Source organism: Myotis brandtii, unplaced genomic scaffold (assembly GCF_000412655.1).
Source record: "Myotis brandtii unplaced genomic scaffold, ASM41265v1 scaffold187, whole genome shotgun sequence".
NCBI lineage: Eukaryota > Metazoa > Chordata > Mammalia > Chiroptera > Vespertilionidae > Myotis > Myotis brandtii.
This window is the reverse complement of record NW_005356944.1, coordinates 6706864-6725397: the sequence shown is the minus strand read 5'-3', so window position 1 is coordinate 6725397 and position 18534 is coordinate 6706864. Positions and strand designations below refer to the sequence as shown.

The window sequence follows — 18534 nt, the reverse complement described above, 5'->3', positions numbered from 1 at the left end:
TTGTTTGCCAACCCCTGCTCAACACTAGTGAAAAATGAATGAATCAGAGACAAGAAGTATGAATTTCATAAATGTAATAGTGAGGAAGAAAAGCAAGTTATGGATGAATATGTACAATGTTGTGCCACCTGCGTGAAATGACCCATGCTACTTATGCGTGAAGAATGCTACTTATGATCAATGGATACAAAAATATGTACTGAAAGAATAAAAACCTGCACTGGAAGAAACAAGGCTAAATTCAGGCCGGTGGGTGCCCCAGGAGAGAAGGGTAGGATCTGAGAGGGAAATACTGCAGGCTTGTAATGATACTGGATAGCATCTTATTATTCTAAACTCTAAGGCAAAAAAAGCAATATGGTAATATGATTTTTTAATTGAGATATAATTGACAAAGAACATTATATTAGTTCTAGGTGTACAAGAGAATGATTTGATATTTGTATATACTGCAAACAGATCAACTCAATAAGTCTAATTAACATCCATCACCATCCGTAATTAAATTTTTGTGTCAATGTTACAAGTTTTTTGTTTTTGTTTTTTTTTGTGATTAGGCCTTTTAAAATCTACATACTCCTGGCAACTTTCAAATATACAATCCAGTATGATGAACTATAGTTAATATAGCTGTAATGTTATCATAATGTAATGTCGTATGAATAATACGATATAGTGTTATTAACTACAGTTAATGTAGTTACGATAATAGAATAGCAACTATAGGTCATATCATTATTAAAGCAGGGTACTGGGAACCCAGAAGTCCACTTAATTTTCCTTTTCCTTTTCACTACGTTTGAAAGACTTCACTGAAAGGTTTTAAGAGTCTAGTCTGGCAGACATGTTTTGGTGATCACTCCCTTTCCTTTTTTCTTTCCTTTCCCCCCACATAATTCTCTTGGGCTCACAAACACCTGCTTTTGGTATCTTTAACACTGAGGTGCCCAGTTGCTCAGGAGTTGCCCAGTTGCCCAGTTTATACGTTTGTAAACCACCACACCTGGACTCCTCCTTGCCAAGGGCTCCTCGTAAAACACCGCCCCCCAATGCAGGCAGAGAAACAGGCGAGGGTGCTGGGGGAACGCTCCTCCAACCCTTAGAAGGCCCGGAAAAGGGCCTCGAACCGTCGGAACACACATGGTTCATGCCCCCCGGGAGCTCCGGGGAAGGGCCCTGGGGCCTCCTCTCCTTCAGGGTCTGCTGATTCTCTGTATGTGAATTCAAATGAGGTTTGTGTTCAGGTTCCCTGGGACACAGCAAATTAGAAGGGAAACTAGAAAAGCTATAAAAAAAAAAAACAAAACCACCTTAAGCATGCCACAAACAGAGCAGCCTAAGATAGTTTCGAAGAGACCAGAACGTTCTAAAAGGAGCCAAAGGCAACCCTGGCTTACAGCCTAGTCTAAAAACGAACGCCCCTAAAAACAGCCCCACGCTTTTACCAGCTAAACACTGATGCAACACATCTCAGAGAAATAAATCCCTGTCAGCACTGGTCCTCCAGGCATACATGGTCAGTTACTGGGCAGACTCACTGACCGGGGCGGCCTATCTCCCCGACGCCCCGAGATGGTGCAAGTTCCACGACACTCCTTCCTGGGCCTCTGCAGCTATTGACCAGACTTCGCCCAGTTTCAGGGCCCCGTGCATGCATGGGACTGCAGTGGCCAACGCTGCAGGATCCAGGCTCAGGGCGGGCAGGCATCAAGGCCAGAGGGCCCTGTGGTCCCTTGGAACCTGAAATAGTAACGGCTCAACAGGCTGCTCATAAACTGGCCAGGAAGCGCTTTGAACTTTAGGATGTTATGTCTTCGCAGCTTCTGTAATCTGAGTTTTCTTTGTCCTTGCTGAAGTGTACCCGCCACTGAAAAATGTATCATTTTTCTCAGCTCACTAGGGAGAGGAACAATGTGTTTTACAGTATTTATTTCAACGGGGATGAGGAAAACTGTCTGCAGAGTCAATTTCAAAAACTCAACGGTGGACTTACAAGCTCCTCTGTTATGACCACAACAAACACAGGGATTGGGGATGGCTTCCCGGCCCATGAGCTCCGCAGAGAGAACTTGCCTCCCCGCAGGGGGCGGGCGGGCCTAGTTACGGTTGGCTCGGTGGTTAATTGGATTGGTGGCATTTAATTCAACCACATCTGAAGGGCCAAGGGCCCACTGCCATCGCCCAAAACCAACTGGCCAGCTTCAGGGCAGGAAATGAAGCAATCTGGCTCCAGTAGGACCCAGGGAATGTCCCCCTTAATCCACTTAAAGTCTGTGAAGTCGGTCCCTCTTCCACCTCAAAGGCTTCTTGACAACATTCATCAATGAGAGAGTTCTTGTCACCAGGCCTCATGCTTCCCATCTGCTCCCCATCCCACAGTGGCTACCCCTCGCTTCCTCTACCTGCATCCCAGCCTCAGGGGGCTGTTGTCCTCCCAGCGCCATCTTCCTGGAAACCAGCAACTGGGGGAAATGGAGCCGCCCCATTCACAAGCAAAAGATACTCAACAGACATCAACACCAAGATAAGACAGATGTTGAAAATATGCGATGAAGACTTTAAAGCAGCTATTTTACAAATACTCAAACAAGCAATCACAAACACTCTTGAAACAAATGGACCGCAGCAAGTCTCGGCAAAAAGCAGAAGCTAGAAAGAAGAACCAAGAGGAGATTTTAGAACAAAATATAGTAACCAAAATAATAAAGAACCACACTATATGGGCTTGAAAGCAAAAAGTAAACTTGACAAAAGATAGGAATTATCCAATCCAAACAATAAAAAGACAAAAGCACTGATTTAAAAAATGAGCAGAGCCTCAGGGGCCTGTGGGACAGTAACAAAAGGACTAAAGCTGTGTTGCCAGAATCCCACAAGAAAAGGAGAAAGAGTGCAGTACTTGAAAAAAAATATTTGAAGAAATAATAGCTAAAAATGTACCAAGTATGGAAAAAGACAAAAAATCTTCCAATTCAAATAGAACCCTCAACAGATGAACTCGAAAGAAATCCACATACCCAGACACGCTATAATCTAACTGCTGGAACTAAAGAAAAAATATCTTCAAAGCAGCCGGAGAAAAAATGATATATTCTCTATGGAGAAACTATCGGAATGACGGCAAACTTCTCACTGGAAACCGTAGACGCCAGAGGAAGTGGCACCACATTTTTAAAATGCTTAAAGAAAAGAAACCAACTGTCAACCCAGAATTCTATATGCAGTAAAAATATCCTCGAGGAATGACGGCGAAATAAAGACATTCTCGGATGAAGGAAAATGAAGAGAACCTGGTGCCAGCAGACCTGCTTTAAAAGAATTGCTGCGGGAAGTTCTCCAGACAGAAAGGAAATGATACCAGCAGGAGACGTGCAACATCAGGAATGAAGGAACAGCAACCAAAATAGTAACTATCTGGGTAACTATTCTTGCCCTGACTGTGTTTTTCCTCTGGAGCACTTTAAAATGCATTTGAACGTTCAAAGCAAACATCAAAACACTGTCTTTGAGAGTTTTTAATGTAGATGCACTAAAGACAACTATAACATAAAGCAGCCGTTTTCAACCGGTGTGCCGCAAGAATTTTTAAAACATGCAATCCCTGACAGTCCGTCAAGGGCACTGACCTTTTCCCCTTTAGACTGTCAAATAGAAAACTGCCAATAGCCAACACAACCATAGCCATCCGGTGTGAATGACTCAAAATTATACCTATTTTTTAAAATTTTTTTGGGTCAGATTGGCAAAAGATATAATCTAGTTTTGGGAGTGCCGCAGAATTTTAGTAATTAGCTTGTGTGTGCCGTGAGATGAAAAAGGTTAAAAATCGCTGGCAGGTGGATCTATAGAGTGATGGGTTCTCCACTCCACCGGAAGTGGTACCATATTGATTCGCCATCTGTGGGGAGATTGACTGCGGGTTTCAGTGTTTTCCAGCCTCGTCCATCGATTGTAAAGCCCTGCATCAATTTTTCACCTCAAGGTTTCGCGGCCATTGGTGACCCCATTCTTAATTAGTGGTTAGAAAATTGAGAGACCCTCATTCACTCATTCTTTTATTATAGTTGTTATTCTTCAATTAAAAGAAAACTTTCCAAGTCAGGTATTTAATTACTCAGAAGTATAAATCATATGGGAAAGGGAGGGTAAGAGCTTGATTCTTTCCTTTTATTTACCAGTTTTCAAAAGAGTGAGTTAGAACCCATATTTTTAAATGGTAGATAAGCCAAAGGAAAATGCTGGCTTAATTTGGAATGGATATAATTGACTCACTTTGGTAATTAAAGACCAATATCCACATATTTAAATCACACGGGGTCTGTAACCACGGCAGGGAGTATGTAACATGGCAGTCATTTAGAAGGTATCTTCTATAATGTGTCCCACTTGCTTTTAATTGCCGTTGGATAACTCTCTAGTATATACCTATGAACATATAGGGTGTCCCCCCAAATGTATACACACACTTTGAAGAATTACAAAGGCAGTGTTTATTAAAATACATTTCATTTTCAAAATTGAGCTCTCGGCTGTTAAGGTGTATATACATTTTTTGGGACACCCTGTAGATATAACATCTAGAATTCTCCCAAGATTATAAGATCCCCATAGCAGGAAGCAGAGATCGAGCTCAGACACACGAAATGAACTATAACAGAAGCATGTCTTTTCCATGAAGATGGAGCTGAAATTGAAGGAGGAAGCCCCTGCCCTCCCAAAGTCAAAGCAAAGGCTTGGAAGACAACAAAAGCAGTGCTGAAAGGCGTCCACAGCCACAAAAGAACCAACAAGATCCGCCCATCACCCAGCTTCTGATGGCCCAAGACACTGCGTCCAAATATCCTCAGAAGAGCACCCCCAGGAGCAACAAGCCTGCCCACTATGCCATCATCACATTCCCCCTGACCACCGCATCCACCATGAAGAAGATAGAAGACAATCATACACTTGAGTTCCCTGTGGATGTCAAGGTCAACGAGCACCAGATCCAACAGGCTGTGAGGAAGCTCTATGACACTGAGGTGGCCAAGGTCAACACCCTCATCAGGCCGGATGGAGAGAAGAGGCATATGTTCCACCGGCTCCCCACTAGGATGTGTTGCATGTTGCCAACAAAATCGGCATGATCTAAACTGAGTCCAGCTGGCTAATTCTAAATATAAAAATGTTTACAGTGTTAAAAAAAAAAGAATGTCCTTGGACATGCGAAGCCAAAGATGAAATCCTAGTAATTATGGTCTTCCCCTTAATCTCTCATAGTTTTAAGTCATTATACATTTTTGGGGGGGTTTTGTTTCTGTTTTTAAAAATATATTTTTATTGATTTCAAAAAGGAAGGGAGATGACCAGAGAGAATCATCAATGATGAGAATCATTGATCAGCTGCCTCTTGCACACCCCCTGCTGGAGATTGAGCCCGCAACCTGGGCATGTGCCCTGACTGGGAATCGAACCCTGACCTCCTGATTCATGGGTTGACGCTCAACCACTGAGCAACACCAGCTGGGCTCACTCTATGTTTTTATAAGCAATTACCATGTGCCAACCCTGCACTAAGCACTTTTCAGATATCTCACCTAATTCTCACAACAGCCCCAGGAGCAGGCTCTCAGCACTGCTTCTGGAGACAAGGAAACCCCTGTGCAAAGAGATCATGGAGCTCGCCCACCTCCTGCCTAATTAGGGCAAACACAGACCAGGCCAGACACGCCAGCTCAACCTCACCTGCTCAGCCAGCCACACCCTGTCAGTGGGAAGGTGGGTTTCGGCCACTGCACTAACCATTCAGTAATCGAGTGGCTGGGCTGTATTTCTGCCATCTGAGACCCAGAAGGTGAAATAAGGCAACAGGAGAAGGCACAGGAGAGAGTTATGAGCCCCCTCTGTCCCTGCTGGGAGGACAGAGCCATGACAGCTCCCTGGAAAGACATAAATAACACAGGAGACAGCCACCTCCTCTTCAGGGACTTAAAATAGAACCGACGGGATGAGGGAAAATCAATTTATCCAGTCATTGAAGTCGCTGAAACTTACGTTTTGAAAAAATTGATAACAGGAGAGAATGGTCACAGGAAAGAGGACATCTCAATTAAACATATAAGAGAAGACAGAGCGAGATGGAGGGGGTGGGGGAGAGAAAGGACCGGCATGAAATAGCCCAAATATTAATAGTGTTTCATTCTGGGCAGTTTCGTTTCCCTCTTTATACTTTCCTATATTTTGTAAATTCTTTTAATAGTCAGAAGAAAAAATGTTACTAAAATATGCAGACACAGAAAATAAATGGGTAAATTTGTCCAGAGCAGATACAGCAACCAGGGCTCCAGTAGTCTAACACATGAGGGGAAAGCAAAGAAGAAACAGTGAGCAGCCACCGGCATGGCCAGCAGCAGGCACAAAGCAACCGGCTGGGAGAGATGGGGCAGTATGGGGCGGGGAAGACACGCTAGAGGGTCACTGAGGCCGCTGTGTGTGAAGTGGTTCTGGACACAGAGATGCTGCAAGGAAGGGGCTGCATGTATCCAGGCCGAGAGGAGTATGACGCTCAATACAGAGAGCGCTTAGAGGCAAGGTGGGGTAGAGAGAACAAGGGGAGGGGGGGGTCTGTGTCCATACTGAGGAATAGTATACAGCAGGTAAAAGGAATCAGGGTGGTCACAAATAGAAAAACTCTAGCTTCCTATACTGTTTGAATGTTTTTCAAATATATAGCCTTCTAGTATGTATATAACTAATATAGAAACACATTTTTTCTTTTTTAAAATATATTTTTATTGATTTCAGAGAGGAAGGGAGAGGGAGAGAGAGACAGAAACATCAATGATGACAGAGAATCATTGATCGGCTGCCTCCTGCACGCCCCCCTACTGGGGATCGAGCCAGCAACCCAGGCATGTGCCCTTGGCTGGGAATCCAACCGTGACCTCCTGGTTCCTAGGTCAACGCTCAACCACGGAGTCACACTGGCCAGGCTAGAAACATCTTTTTTTTTTTTAAAGAATTCAAAGTAAGAAGGAACGCATGCGCACAGACCTGGGGGAGAATCACTCAGAGGAGAGTCTGAATGAGCCTGGAACTGGCTCAGCCCCCTGTGCGCTGCGTGACCCTGGAAGAGTTCGTTTCCCTCTCTGCACCTCAGATGCCTGACCTGTTCACAGGGATCACACACCTGCATTCGCACCGCTATTGTCAGAACTGAAAACAAAGTACACCAAGGCCCCGTGCACTCAGGAGAGCCCTGATGAATAGCAGCTGAGCACCGACACAAGCCGGAAGCGGTAAAGAACAGAGTCTGGGGCTCAGCAGAGAACGCCGGAGCCTGTGGTGGAGGAAGCCAGCGCTGAGAATGGCCAGCACGGAGGCGAGGGGCGGCTGGAGTGAACACGGGACCACTTACTGCAGTTCTCTTCGTCGCTGCCGTCGGGACAGTCCTCGAACCCGTTACACCGGAAGCGGCCAATGATGCAGTGGATGCCGCTGGCACAGGGGAAGAAGGTTGGGCCGCATTTCGACTTGACCTTGGCTGCGGGAGGACACAGGACAAACAGCAAGACGTCAGGAGGTTACGCTTTCCCACACGACACACCCACCCTGCTGACCCTGTGCATTTACCTGGAAGCCTCCAGAAGTTACTTACCACCACCACCCACCCCCAACAACCGCCCGATTGGAAGCCCACGGGCATCACCCTCTGGGAAGGGAGCGGCTGCTCCCGCTGCTCCCCAAGTCCCAGGGAGCCGACAGCACCTGCACAGCAGGGCTCACTCAACACGTGCCGCCCAGGAAGCAACGGGTGAGTAGATGGATGATGGATGGAGCGGGTTCTCAAGGTGCTAATGAGCCATTCCAGATTCATCACCTGGCTGTCGCAGTAATTCCCTACATTCCCTGAGTGCTTCTGACACTAGACGGAGCGGCCAGTGCTCCACGGGGATCATCTCTTTTAATCCACCCAGCAGCCACCAATGGGGCGGTGCGAGGAAGGGGTTCACCTGCTTTTATTCTGAGAGTTTGAGAGAGGGTGTCTATGTGACCAGCTCCCAGTAAAAACCCTGGGCACTGAGTCTCTAACAAGCTTCCCCAATAGAAAATGTTACACGCATTGTCACGACTTGTCACTGGGGGGTTACGTGTATCCTGCGTGATGCCTCTGGGAGAGGAAGCCCGGAAGTTTGAACTTGGCTTCCTCTGGCCCTCACTCCATTCACCTCTCTCCTGTGCTGTAACAAATGATAGGCTGAGTTCTATGACTCCACCCAGCACATCGCTGAACCACGGGGCAGTCTCGGGGACCCAGGACAAAGATGGGTCTGGTTCTCATCCCCACATCCCAGGTGTGCTCGGAGAGGTGACGTGACCTGCCCAAGGTCACACAGCTAAAAACCCTGGCTCTGGCGTGAGGGCCGGGCACTCAGACTCGGAAGCCACGCTCCCAGCCAGCTCCGTCGTGTTGCCCCCCTGCCAGAGGCTGTCACTTGTCGAAAGAGAAGCCAGACTCCTGCTCAAAGAAATTCTTCTTCCACTTCTGCCACACAAACAGTTTCAAGAGAAGCTGCTGTGGTTTGGGCTTGACTGAGTGTCCCGCTAACCACACAGCCCTGTGGTGTAATGTGCTTTCCCGTTAACGGCGATGGCTGCTCGGCCCGGCGATTGATGAGGTGTGAGGGGATCTATTACTGCATCCCAGGTAGCTGATCCCACCGAGCATCCCTCTCGTCGCCTGTCTTAGAGGCAGGAGTCATGATCTTCAAAAAGGAAGGGCCGTTTCTTTGGAACAAACAGGCAATAAACTGCGTTCATGTTCCTGCCATCAGCTGCATGCCACCGTTAGCAGCAGCTGATCCACAATCAAAAGGGTTTGCAGGCCTGGGACATGGCTCCGTGGCACCCTGGAACTGCTGTCAGTGCTGGCGTGCCCTTCACAAAGCACAAACTTGGGACAGAGTTCAAATTGTGGCTCCACTTTTAATGGCCTGGGGCATGTTTCTAAATATCACCGAGCCTCCGTTTCCTCAATAAAGTGCAGCTAACACCTACCTCACAGGGTTCTAGGGAGGAGTCAATGCGATCTATACTAATAAAAGGGTAATATGCTAATTGGACCGGACGTCTTCCGGACATCCTCTGGACAAAGCCACGGTGGCGGGGGCCGAGGCAGAGGCAGTTAGGGGCCATCAGGCCGGCAGGAGAGAGCAGTTAGGGGCAATCAGGCCGGCTGGGGAGAGCAGTTAGGAGCGATCAGGCAGGCAGGCGAGCGGTTAGAAGCCAGCGGTCCCGGATTGTGAGAGGGATGTCTAACTGCCAGTTTAGACACGATCTCTGTGGGATCAGACCTAAACTGGCAGTCGGACATCCCCCAAGGGGTCCTGCATTGGAGAGGGTGCAGGCCAGGCTGAGGAACACCCCCGTTCCCACCCCCTGTGCACAAATTTCATGCACCGGGCCTCTAGTAATGCATATAAAATGCTTAGCACAGAGCAGTGATGGCGAACCTATGACACGCGAACTCATTTTTTTGGTTGATTTTTCTTTGTTAAATGGCATTTAAATATATAAAATAAATATCAAAGATATAAATCTTTGTTTTACTATGGTTGCAAATATCAAAAAATTTCTATATGTGACACGGCACCAGAGTTAAGTTAGGGTTTTTGATAATGCTGACACGCCGAGCTCAAAAGGTTCGCCATCACTGGCACAGAGCATGGCACACAGGAGATGCTCAATTAATGATAATGCTTATGCTATTTATCACCAATCAACATCATCATCACTAGGCTTACCGAATTCTAAAATTGATATCTGGGCTGCTGGATAACTTTTCTGATTACCACAGTTAACAAAGCTCCTTACGACAACCCTCTATGAACTGACGTGAAGTGATCGCCCGGAGATATTAGTAAGTGCAAAAGCAACGTGTGAAAGAACACCTACAGTACTTTCACCTTCCACATAGCAAGAGAGGGGGATATAAGAAAATATACGTGTACTGCCTCATCTGTGAGAAAGAAACACAGGAAGGATAAGCCAGAAACTAAAAACACTGGTTACCTACAGAGGTGGGTGGGAAGGATGGGAGATGGGGATGGAATGAGCTGCAGGGACAAGAGGGATGCACATTCCTCTGAGTCTATCTGTACAACTCTGACTGTCGGAACCAAGACAGTATCTCACATACCCCATAAGTAAACAATTAAAATCAACCATGAGTGTGTGCGTGTGTGTGCACCTGTGCAATATAAACAGCAACAAATGCTCAACTATATTACAGATGAATAACAACATCACACTGAAAGGGGTGAGGAAGAAAAGAACTAGCCTAAGTAACTACGGAATCATTATTCTGACAGGACGCTAAGGCTAAAGAGAAAAAGAACTGTACACAAATAGGGTATTCTGGTTTTATCTGCTTGCCAGAGGGTATGGGTGAGCAATTCTGAAAGGAGCTTTTGTGTGTACCAGGTGGAACAAATACAGCAAGAGCAAGGTTTTTCTACTATCAGAGTGAGATGTTACAAATGAGGCGTGGGAAGGCTGAAATGAGCCCCGAGGCTTTGGACTGGATTTGAAGGCATCAGAATGAACTCAAGGTTTGGATACATAGATGATAGAAAGATAGATAGATAGATAGATAGATAGATAGATAGATAGATAGATAGATGATAGACAGATTGATAGAAGATAGATAGATGACAGATATGGAAGGGAGGGAGGGAGGAAGGCTTCCTGGCTTCCTTTTCGAGCCCATGAGGCATAGTTCTACCTCAGGACCTTTGCACCTGCTGTTCCCTCTGCCTGGAATGCCTTTCTCCCAGGAGTTGTCATGGCTCACTCCTCTGTTTATTTAGGTCTCTTTAACCACTGTACTGTCTACAGGAGAAACCCCACCTTCCACCCACAGTCACTCTAGCCCAGGGGTGGGCAAACTTTTTGACTCGAGGGCCACAATGGGTTCTTAAACTGGACCGGAGGGCCGGAACAAAAGCATGGATGGAGTGTTTGTGTGAACTAATATAAATTCAAAGTAAACATCATTACATAAAAGGGTACGGTCTTTTTTTTTTTAGTTTTATTCATTTCAAACGGGCCCGATCTGGCCTGCGGGCCGTAGTTTGCCCACGGCTGCTCTAGCCCTTATTCTGCTTTCCTTTCTTCATAGCAAAATGTCATGGATTTTGTGTTGGGATGTTTGGCTATGAACATACACTCACTGGAATACTTGCATTCGCTACTTTTGAAGGAGCTGCACTATACAGTGCCTGCATTTGGATGTCTAATAAATACTTGCTGAACATACAAATGATCCCGTTAAAGGAGAGAATGGGTTTGGGTGATGATAGTCAGCATTTACAGAATGCTCAGTACAGGCTGAGCATTGTGCTCCATATTTTACAGACATCATTTCCTTGACTCCTCACAAAGCCCATTTTACAGATAAGAAAACTGAGGTCCAGAAGTGAAGTGGCTTGAACCTGCTAATAAACAGAGTCAAAGCTCAAACCCTGCTCTTGCCTCATCAGCCTCCTTACAGATTTCTTAAGGCCCAGCCCAGCTCCAAAGGACTAGACTCTATAAGATAAAGAGAGAACAGAGAGTGAGAATATGAGTAATTATAAATGAATTAGCTACCATTCAATTAACCAGCTCTTTGGCCCTGGCCCTGCACCGTCTTCGGGAATCAGTCACGAGACTTCCTGCCTTGGTGGGGATGCTCAGATGCTGTCTCTGTCAGAGGGAGCCTGTCCCGTTTTGATTTACATCTGCGCCATCAGACCGCCTGCTAAGGCGACCTCCATGGCGGATCACGGGCGGCCAGCCGAGCGCCTGGCAGAGGCTCAGAGGGAAGCCTGTCGCTGACAGCAGCTGTCGGCTGCTCCCTGCCTGCATGACCCGCTGTGGGGCGCAGGGGGTCCTGGACCAAGTCTGTCCCCCACTTCCACGAAGGGGAGATTTCAGCACAGACCTCAGCAGCCCTGGCAGAAGGTGGAAGAAGGACTCTGTGTCTAAAATCGCACTGACAGAGGCAGAAGGGGTGACTCCATTCCACTGAGTACGTATTTAAATCCATCACTTTGCAAGGAGTTGCTCAATGAACTTCTCAAGGTGGCAGCTTTCATCAGCCAGACAGGGGACAGGGTTATCCTAGGTTGGTTCATTCCTGATTGGAGTCCCCCCTCCTTAGAGCCTGGCTGTTACAGTTCTGAATTTCACAGATCAGTAAAATAAAAATAAAAATAAAAAGGTTTAACTAGACGGGAGTGGACAAAGGACTATTTTTATTTGACCAGCAAGGACACAAGCAAACACAGGTGCAATCCCTGCTGTTCGCCCTAAATGAAAGGCCACTTCAGCATCTGCAGTGCAGGAAGACATGGCCCTTGGAGGGGTGTTTGGGGGTCATGCCAGAACTAGGGGGGACCAGGAGACATGCCAGCGCTGCCAGGGTGTGATGCCCTCAGATCAAAGGCCTGACCTTTACCTGCCAACATCTGGAGCACAGCAGGCCATCCACACAGGCTCATTCAAAAGCGAATTCTCACATTTCACAGATGGGGAAAACTGAGGCCCAAGGAGGCAACTGGGGACTTACCCGAAGCCACATGGCCATTCAGGGTCAGACTGCTCTAGAACCCAGTCCTCATGCTCTGAGCCTACACCGTGCTTTAGGCCGGGAGCTGGAGGGCCACACCCTGCCTGGGCCCACACCAGGGATCACATTCAGCAGAGGCCCCAAGAACAGGAATCAGGAGACTGACAGGCCCACTGCCACACGGCCAGGCCTTGCTGAGCCCCGGACAGAAACGCTCCTCACCAGGTATTGTACCTGTGGCTACCGATCTGCTCAGAGGGGCTCGGGGCTGCCCGCTGGCCCTGGACGATGGGTGCTGCAGTGCGGGCCTGCTCTCTACAGCTGCTACTCAGACCCCCCCTCCCCACGTGGGCATCACGCAGAAACGCCGGACAGAGGCTGCAATGCCAGAGCCTCTCTGTTCAGCCAGAAACAGCCATGCACTCAGCTCATCAGACCCGCAGCCTCTCCCAGGCCGTGGCAACAGCCCCAGCCACAGACCCCTCTGCAGGGCCTCCCCTCCGGGCCTCTGTGGTTGGCCACCTCCCGCCCTGCGCCAGGACGCTGCCAGCCTGTGCCCGAGGCGGCCCAGGAAACCAGCAGCAGGAGCCTTAGGCTCTTGTGCATAATTACCATCCTTGCTTTGTCAACTCAAGGCATTGCTCACTGTGAAAAATTCAAACAATAGAAAAACATACAGCAGCAAATGTAAAAATTACCCCAAACTGCCGCCACCCGGGGAAACCCACTGTGGCCGTTTTGGTTAACACGCTCCCGAAGCACAGCCTTGCTTTTGCAGACGGGACCTTGTTCAGATGCAGTGAGTCTGGAGGGGAGCCTGGGATCCCACATCCCTAACACGCTCCCAGGCGACGTGGATGCTGCTGGTTCCAAGCCCGTCACTAGCGAAGGACCACTGTCTTACTCGTTGCTCTACCTCCCAGACCCAGAACAGCGCCTGGCACATAAGTTACTCAATAACTACGGACCGAATTAATACACAGAAATCAGAGGGTACCTGGTTAAATGCACCATGAAATATTACACTATTCAGAGCCCTGCTTTTGTCACCTACTGTGCTGTGACCTGTTTTTCTATTGGTCACTACAGATCCGCACCATCACTTTGGATGGCTACTTGTGTACCCACAAGTCACATTACTGGTGGGTATTTCAGGTGTTTTCAATAAACGGAGCACATCTAGACGCATGTATTATGTCCCCCACTCTTTAAGGTCTAACTGCTAGGTCAAAGGATATACAGATTTCACGTTTTGGCATCCTTTCAACTATCGACTGCTTCCTGCCTGAAGAACTGGTACTGTCTTCTGGCCACCAAGGGCTCGGGGAAGCCTCCAGCCCCTGACTGTCCGGGAGGCTGACCCTCCCCTGCTGGCGACGATCTCCCTAGAAGCGCGCGGGCTGAAAACACCCCGTGGTTCCCCTGCGTTTATGTTACGTTGGCCCCTCACTGCAGCCGGTGCTCATTGCTCTCCATCCATCTCTGTCTCTCTCCATTTTAACATCTGTGTATTTCATTACTTTGCAGAGTGGCGGACATTCCTATCCGGTCAAGGAAACCATGACTCTTCTCTTATCTTTTTAAATGTGCACCGAGGGCGGGCATCCATCTTGCTGGAATTGATTTCCCCGGGTTACACTCATCACGGGCTCCTGCAAAGTGTCCTCCTTCCAGGAGCCGCTCCTGGGGCTGACTCTCCCAAGCCCGCACTGCCCTCCATCTAAGGCTCTGACAGAGGGCGGGCTCTCCCGCCAAGGACTGTCCCCTCGGCCACATTTCCCCAGCATTTCCTGTCCTATACGGCAGTGTCACGTGAAGAAGGGGGTCGAGCGCCTCCAGCAGCCGAATCTCCAGGGATGTTCGTGAAAGTGTAAGTCCCGGGCCTCTCCCAGCGGACCCTGCATTTTTATGGAGCACCCAGAGGATTCCGATGAGCACTAACGTGTGGACACCCTACTCACATTCTACCTGTCTATGTCCAGGGAGCAAATGACCCCACCCGTCTTATCCCCAAGGATGCCACGGCATTGACCCAGGGCCACTCCAAGAATTCTGGCTGCAAGGCCAATGTGGGGCATACTTTGATCATCACCCCCACAGAGTGTCGTTACGTGAGAAGACCACCCACCCACAAGGAAACCACAGGCCTCATTATAATGTTTCCCCATTTCTTTTTTAAAATTTAAATATATTTTATTGATTTTTACAGAGAGGAAGGGAGAGGGATAGAGAGTTAGAAACATTGAAGAGAGAGAAACATTGATCAACTGCCTCCTGCACACCCCCTACTGGGGATGTGCCCGCAACCAAGGTACATGCCCTTGACTGGAATCGAACCTGGGACCCTTCAGTCTGCAGGCCAATGCTCTATCCACTGAGCCAAACCGGTTAGGGCCCCATTTCTTTTTTAAAATAAATTATTTTTATTGATTTCAGAGAGAGGAAGGGAGAAGGAGAGAAATATTCATGGTGAGAGAGAATCACTGATTGGCTGCCTCCTGCACGCCCCCTAGTGAGGAACCCAGGCTTGTGCCCTGACCAGGAATCAAATCCTTACCTCCTGGTCCACAGGTCAATGCTCAACCACGAAGACACACCAGCCAGGCAAATGTTTCCCCATTTCAGCAGTTCTCTCTCTTTCCACATTCATGAGCAACATACAGAATCATTCTGCTTTACACAAAAAGCTGTAGGCTCCTATTCAAACAGTTGCTGTCCTGGCAAAAAGGCCCTTTGAGAACGTAAAAAACCCTTAACCAGTTCTGTCCACTTTTTAAGGATTAACACTTCACCTGTGCACAACACAAAAATAGGGTCAGACACCGAAAATGTTTGTACTGCCCCCTCTTGGCCAATAACAAAATATTCCCCAGCATCCTACTATCATCGGGCAATCCATTGTGTGGCTCTTGAACAGCACTCCCTAACCCACAGGGAGGACAGACAGGTCAATGAGCCTCTGCGTGCAGTGCCGGGAGTGCTCTCATGGGGGAGCTAGAGGACACCCAATCTCAAACTGAGGCTGAGGTCAGAAAATGATTCTCAGAGGAAACCCAGCCTCAGTGGAGACACACACACCTAAGGAGGAAACCAATGTGATTTCCTTAGCCAATCAGAGGCCTTCCTCATTTAGTTATTCATTCCATTCGACTATCATTAATTCACAAACTGTGTCATACCAGCAAAGAATAAGGATACACAGGCGATGGCTTCGCCACAGATGAAGTTTAGTGCTAGTGGGACTGTGGAGTGAAGGCTGTTCCAAGCAGGGGAACAGCATGTGCAAAGCCGGAGGCAGGGACGATGTGGCAATGGGAGAACTGAAAAGGGGCCAGTATGAATTTGCTTCTCATACCAGTAAACGTACCCGGTATCTATTCTTTAATTAAACATTAAAGTAAAAACCCTATTTCTCAGAAGAAATGTGCTACAAGCTAGTTGCAATTCAGCTCACACTAAAGATGTGAGAATTACAAGTACTGCACTAAAGTATAAATTAGAAAACAAATCAAATTACAAAAGTCACATAATTTGAATCAACATGCACACAATCCCCAATGTGATAGCCCACAGGTGGCCATTACTGGCTAAAACCACCGCAAAAAGTAATGGATCTGTAATTCCTAGTATATTCAGTCAACTGGTTCATTTTGTAAAAAGTCAAACTGTGATTCCGTTTAAAAGTAAAAGATGACTTCATGTTGGGAGCAAAAAAAGACTTTATAAAAAATATGACTTCTAAAAAGCAGTATGCCCAGATTTTCTAAAGGAGGGGAAAAAAAACCCAGGCCTTCCATTTTGGTCCCAAATAAATGACAAAAAGCCAGCAAGTGAAATCCACACCTGGAATTGAAGCCTTTCCCAGTTCGGTATTGCTCGATCAAAAAAGCCCTTTGCTTGTCCCAGCGGTTCACTCTGCGTGACTGCTGGCGTGGGCTCCAAGTTTTATTGCTCAGAAATCACAACGTATTATTTGTTCCTAAAATGCCATATTGGCTTTCAGAGATACACACTGGGGAGTGGAGAAAGCAAAGGACCACAGGCTAACCGGACTATAAACAGAAAAGAAGACGTCGAGTTGAAACAGCTTTTTGCCAGAAGATTCTCAGACAGAAATTCTCTCTCAACATTTCCTCTTTTATAACTAGAATAGGAGGCCTATGTCCTTGGAGGCTAAGAGGTCAGAAGGGCTTAGGGCTCCCAGGCATCTGGGTTTCTATCCTGGTTCTGCCACGTAATTGCTGAGACCTTGGACAAGTCACTTAACCTCCTTGGCCTCGGTGTCCCCGTCTGGAAAGGGGGTATAAAGATAGCACAGACCTCATCACTGGTTGGGAAAAAATACGGGATTCTGCATGCAGAGAAAACAACATACGCTTGATATGTAGCAGGGAACGGATAATATCCTCCCCTCCCTAATGTGGTTTGTGGTCCTACAAACTACTCTTCTCCACACTTATGGACGCCCTGAGAAAATGAGGCGGGACCAGGGAAATGTTTAGACAGTCTACAGCCTTACTCATTCAGTTCTTCGTCAGTTCATGTTAATTCACAGACACTTTAGCCACACATAGGACCACATGTGGAGGTTTGCAAAGAGAATATAACATGCAAAGATAACTTCTGCTAGCAAGAAGTCCCTAGCTAAAGAACACCCAGTCAAGAAGAAAAGGGAAAAAAAGACAATAAACAGATTATTGCAAGGAGATGTGATGAGTGTGATATGAGCTGCATACATATTTGCCTTTCAACCCTGTGTTACAGTAGTTAAGAACGCAGGGTTACATGTCAGCCTGCCTGGGTTCAAATACTGGTTCCTCCACTTATTGGCTATGCTTTATGGTAAGTTGCTTCACCTCCCAGTGCTTCATTTTCCTCATCAGGAAAGAGCAACATTAACAGCACCCACATGATTGAATTGCTGTGGGGATTAAAACAGACAACATAAAAATTGCTTGGTGTTTCTCTGGAACACAGTATTAGCTATGATCATTAATACTGTACTAGCTATTGTTATATGTATTAAATATAAGCTATTATTTGATATTACGCTATATAATACAGTAGTAGGTAATAGAGTTCTATAGTATTACACAGTATTATTACATAGTACTAGCTATTATTATGACTGTTATCATTTATTACTATTATTTTCAAAAGGTTTCTACCCATCAGTGGATGCTCAATGGATCGGTGAGGGATGGCCAGAAAGTAAAAAAAAAAAAAGTGTGACGCTCAGCCGGGACCCAGGCAAAAGGTTTCTACCCATCAGTGGATGCTCAATGGATCGGTGAGGGATGGCCAGAAAGTAAAAAAAAAAAAAGTGTGACGCTCAGCCTGGGGGACCCAGGGAGCACAGCAAAAGGGGGTGCTATTTCAGCTGGGTATGAAAGATGATGAAAAAGGACAAGGAAGGACATTCTAGGCAAATGAGGGACGTGAACCAAAGCTGAGCTGTGGGAAGATCTGGGAGAAGTTAGGGCGTCCAGAAGGCAGACGTGTGGCAGGAGGGGAGGCTGCCAGAGAGGCAGGCAGGGGCTTGGACACTAACCCTGGGGGCCAGCAGACATCTTTATAAAGGAAAGAGACGTGTCCGATGTGGGGGTTTTTATTACGAAGAAAATTTTTATGGACTGACAATGATATTATGAGGCTCTGTAAGTCAAAGAACTCTTCTCCTCACTCCCCCAAAGCCCCGAGGGAACCAAAGGGAGCCAAGTCCATGATGGCCGCTGGGCTTTTAGGGGGAAAAGCACTATAAACAATAAGGGACTTCAGAGGGCCTGCCACTGCCCTTGAAACTAATTTTATTATTAAAAAATGACAGGAAAACGGCAAAACAAGTTAGCAAATTTGGGATTAGAAAATTGTCTTATGACCTAAAGGGTTATTTCCTTTTAGGTTATGTATTTTGGCTATTTATAATTCACACATATATGTGTATG

The 18534-nt window shown here is 47.0% G+C and overlaps 1 protein-coding gene across 1 annotated transcript in view; it reads right to left on the bottom strand.

Annotated features, from left to right (window-relative positions):
- Positions 1 to 18534, bottom strand: part of LDLRAD3 (low density lipoprotein receptor class A domain containing 3) — an 85208-nt gene that overhangs the window by 38469 nt on the left and 28205 nt on the right. The window contains exon 3 of the mRNA XM_014538195.1: positions 7397 to 7522. Coding sequence (XP_014393681.1) covers positions 7397 to 7522 — 126 coding nt within the window. The remainder of the gene's footprint in view (positions 1 to 7396; positions 7523 to 18534) is intronic.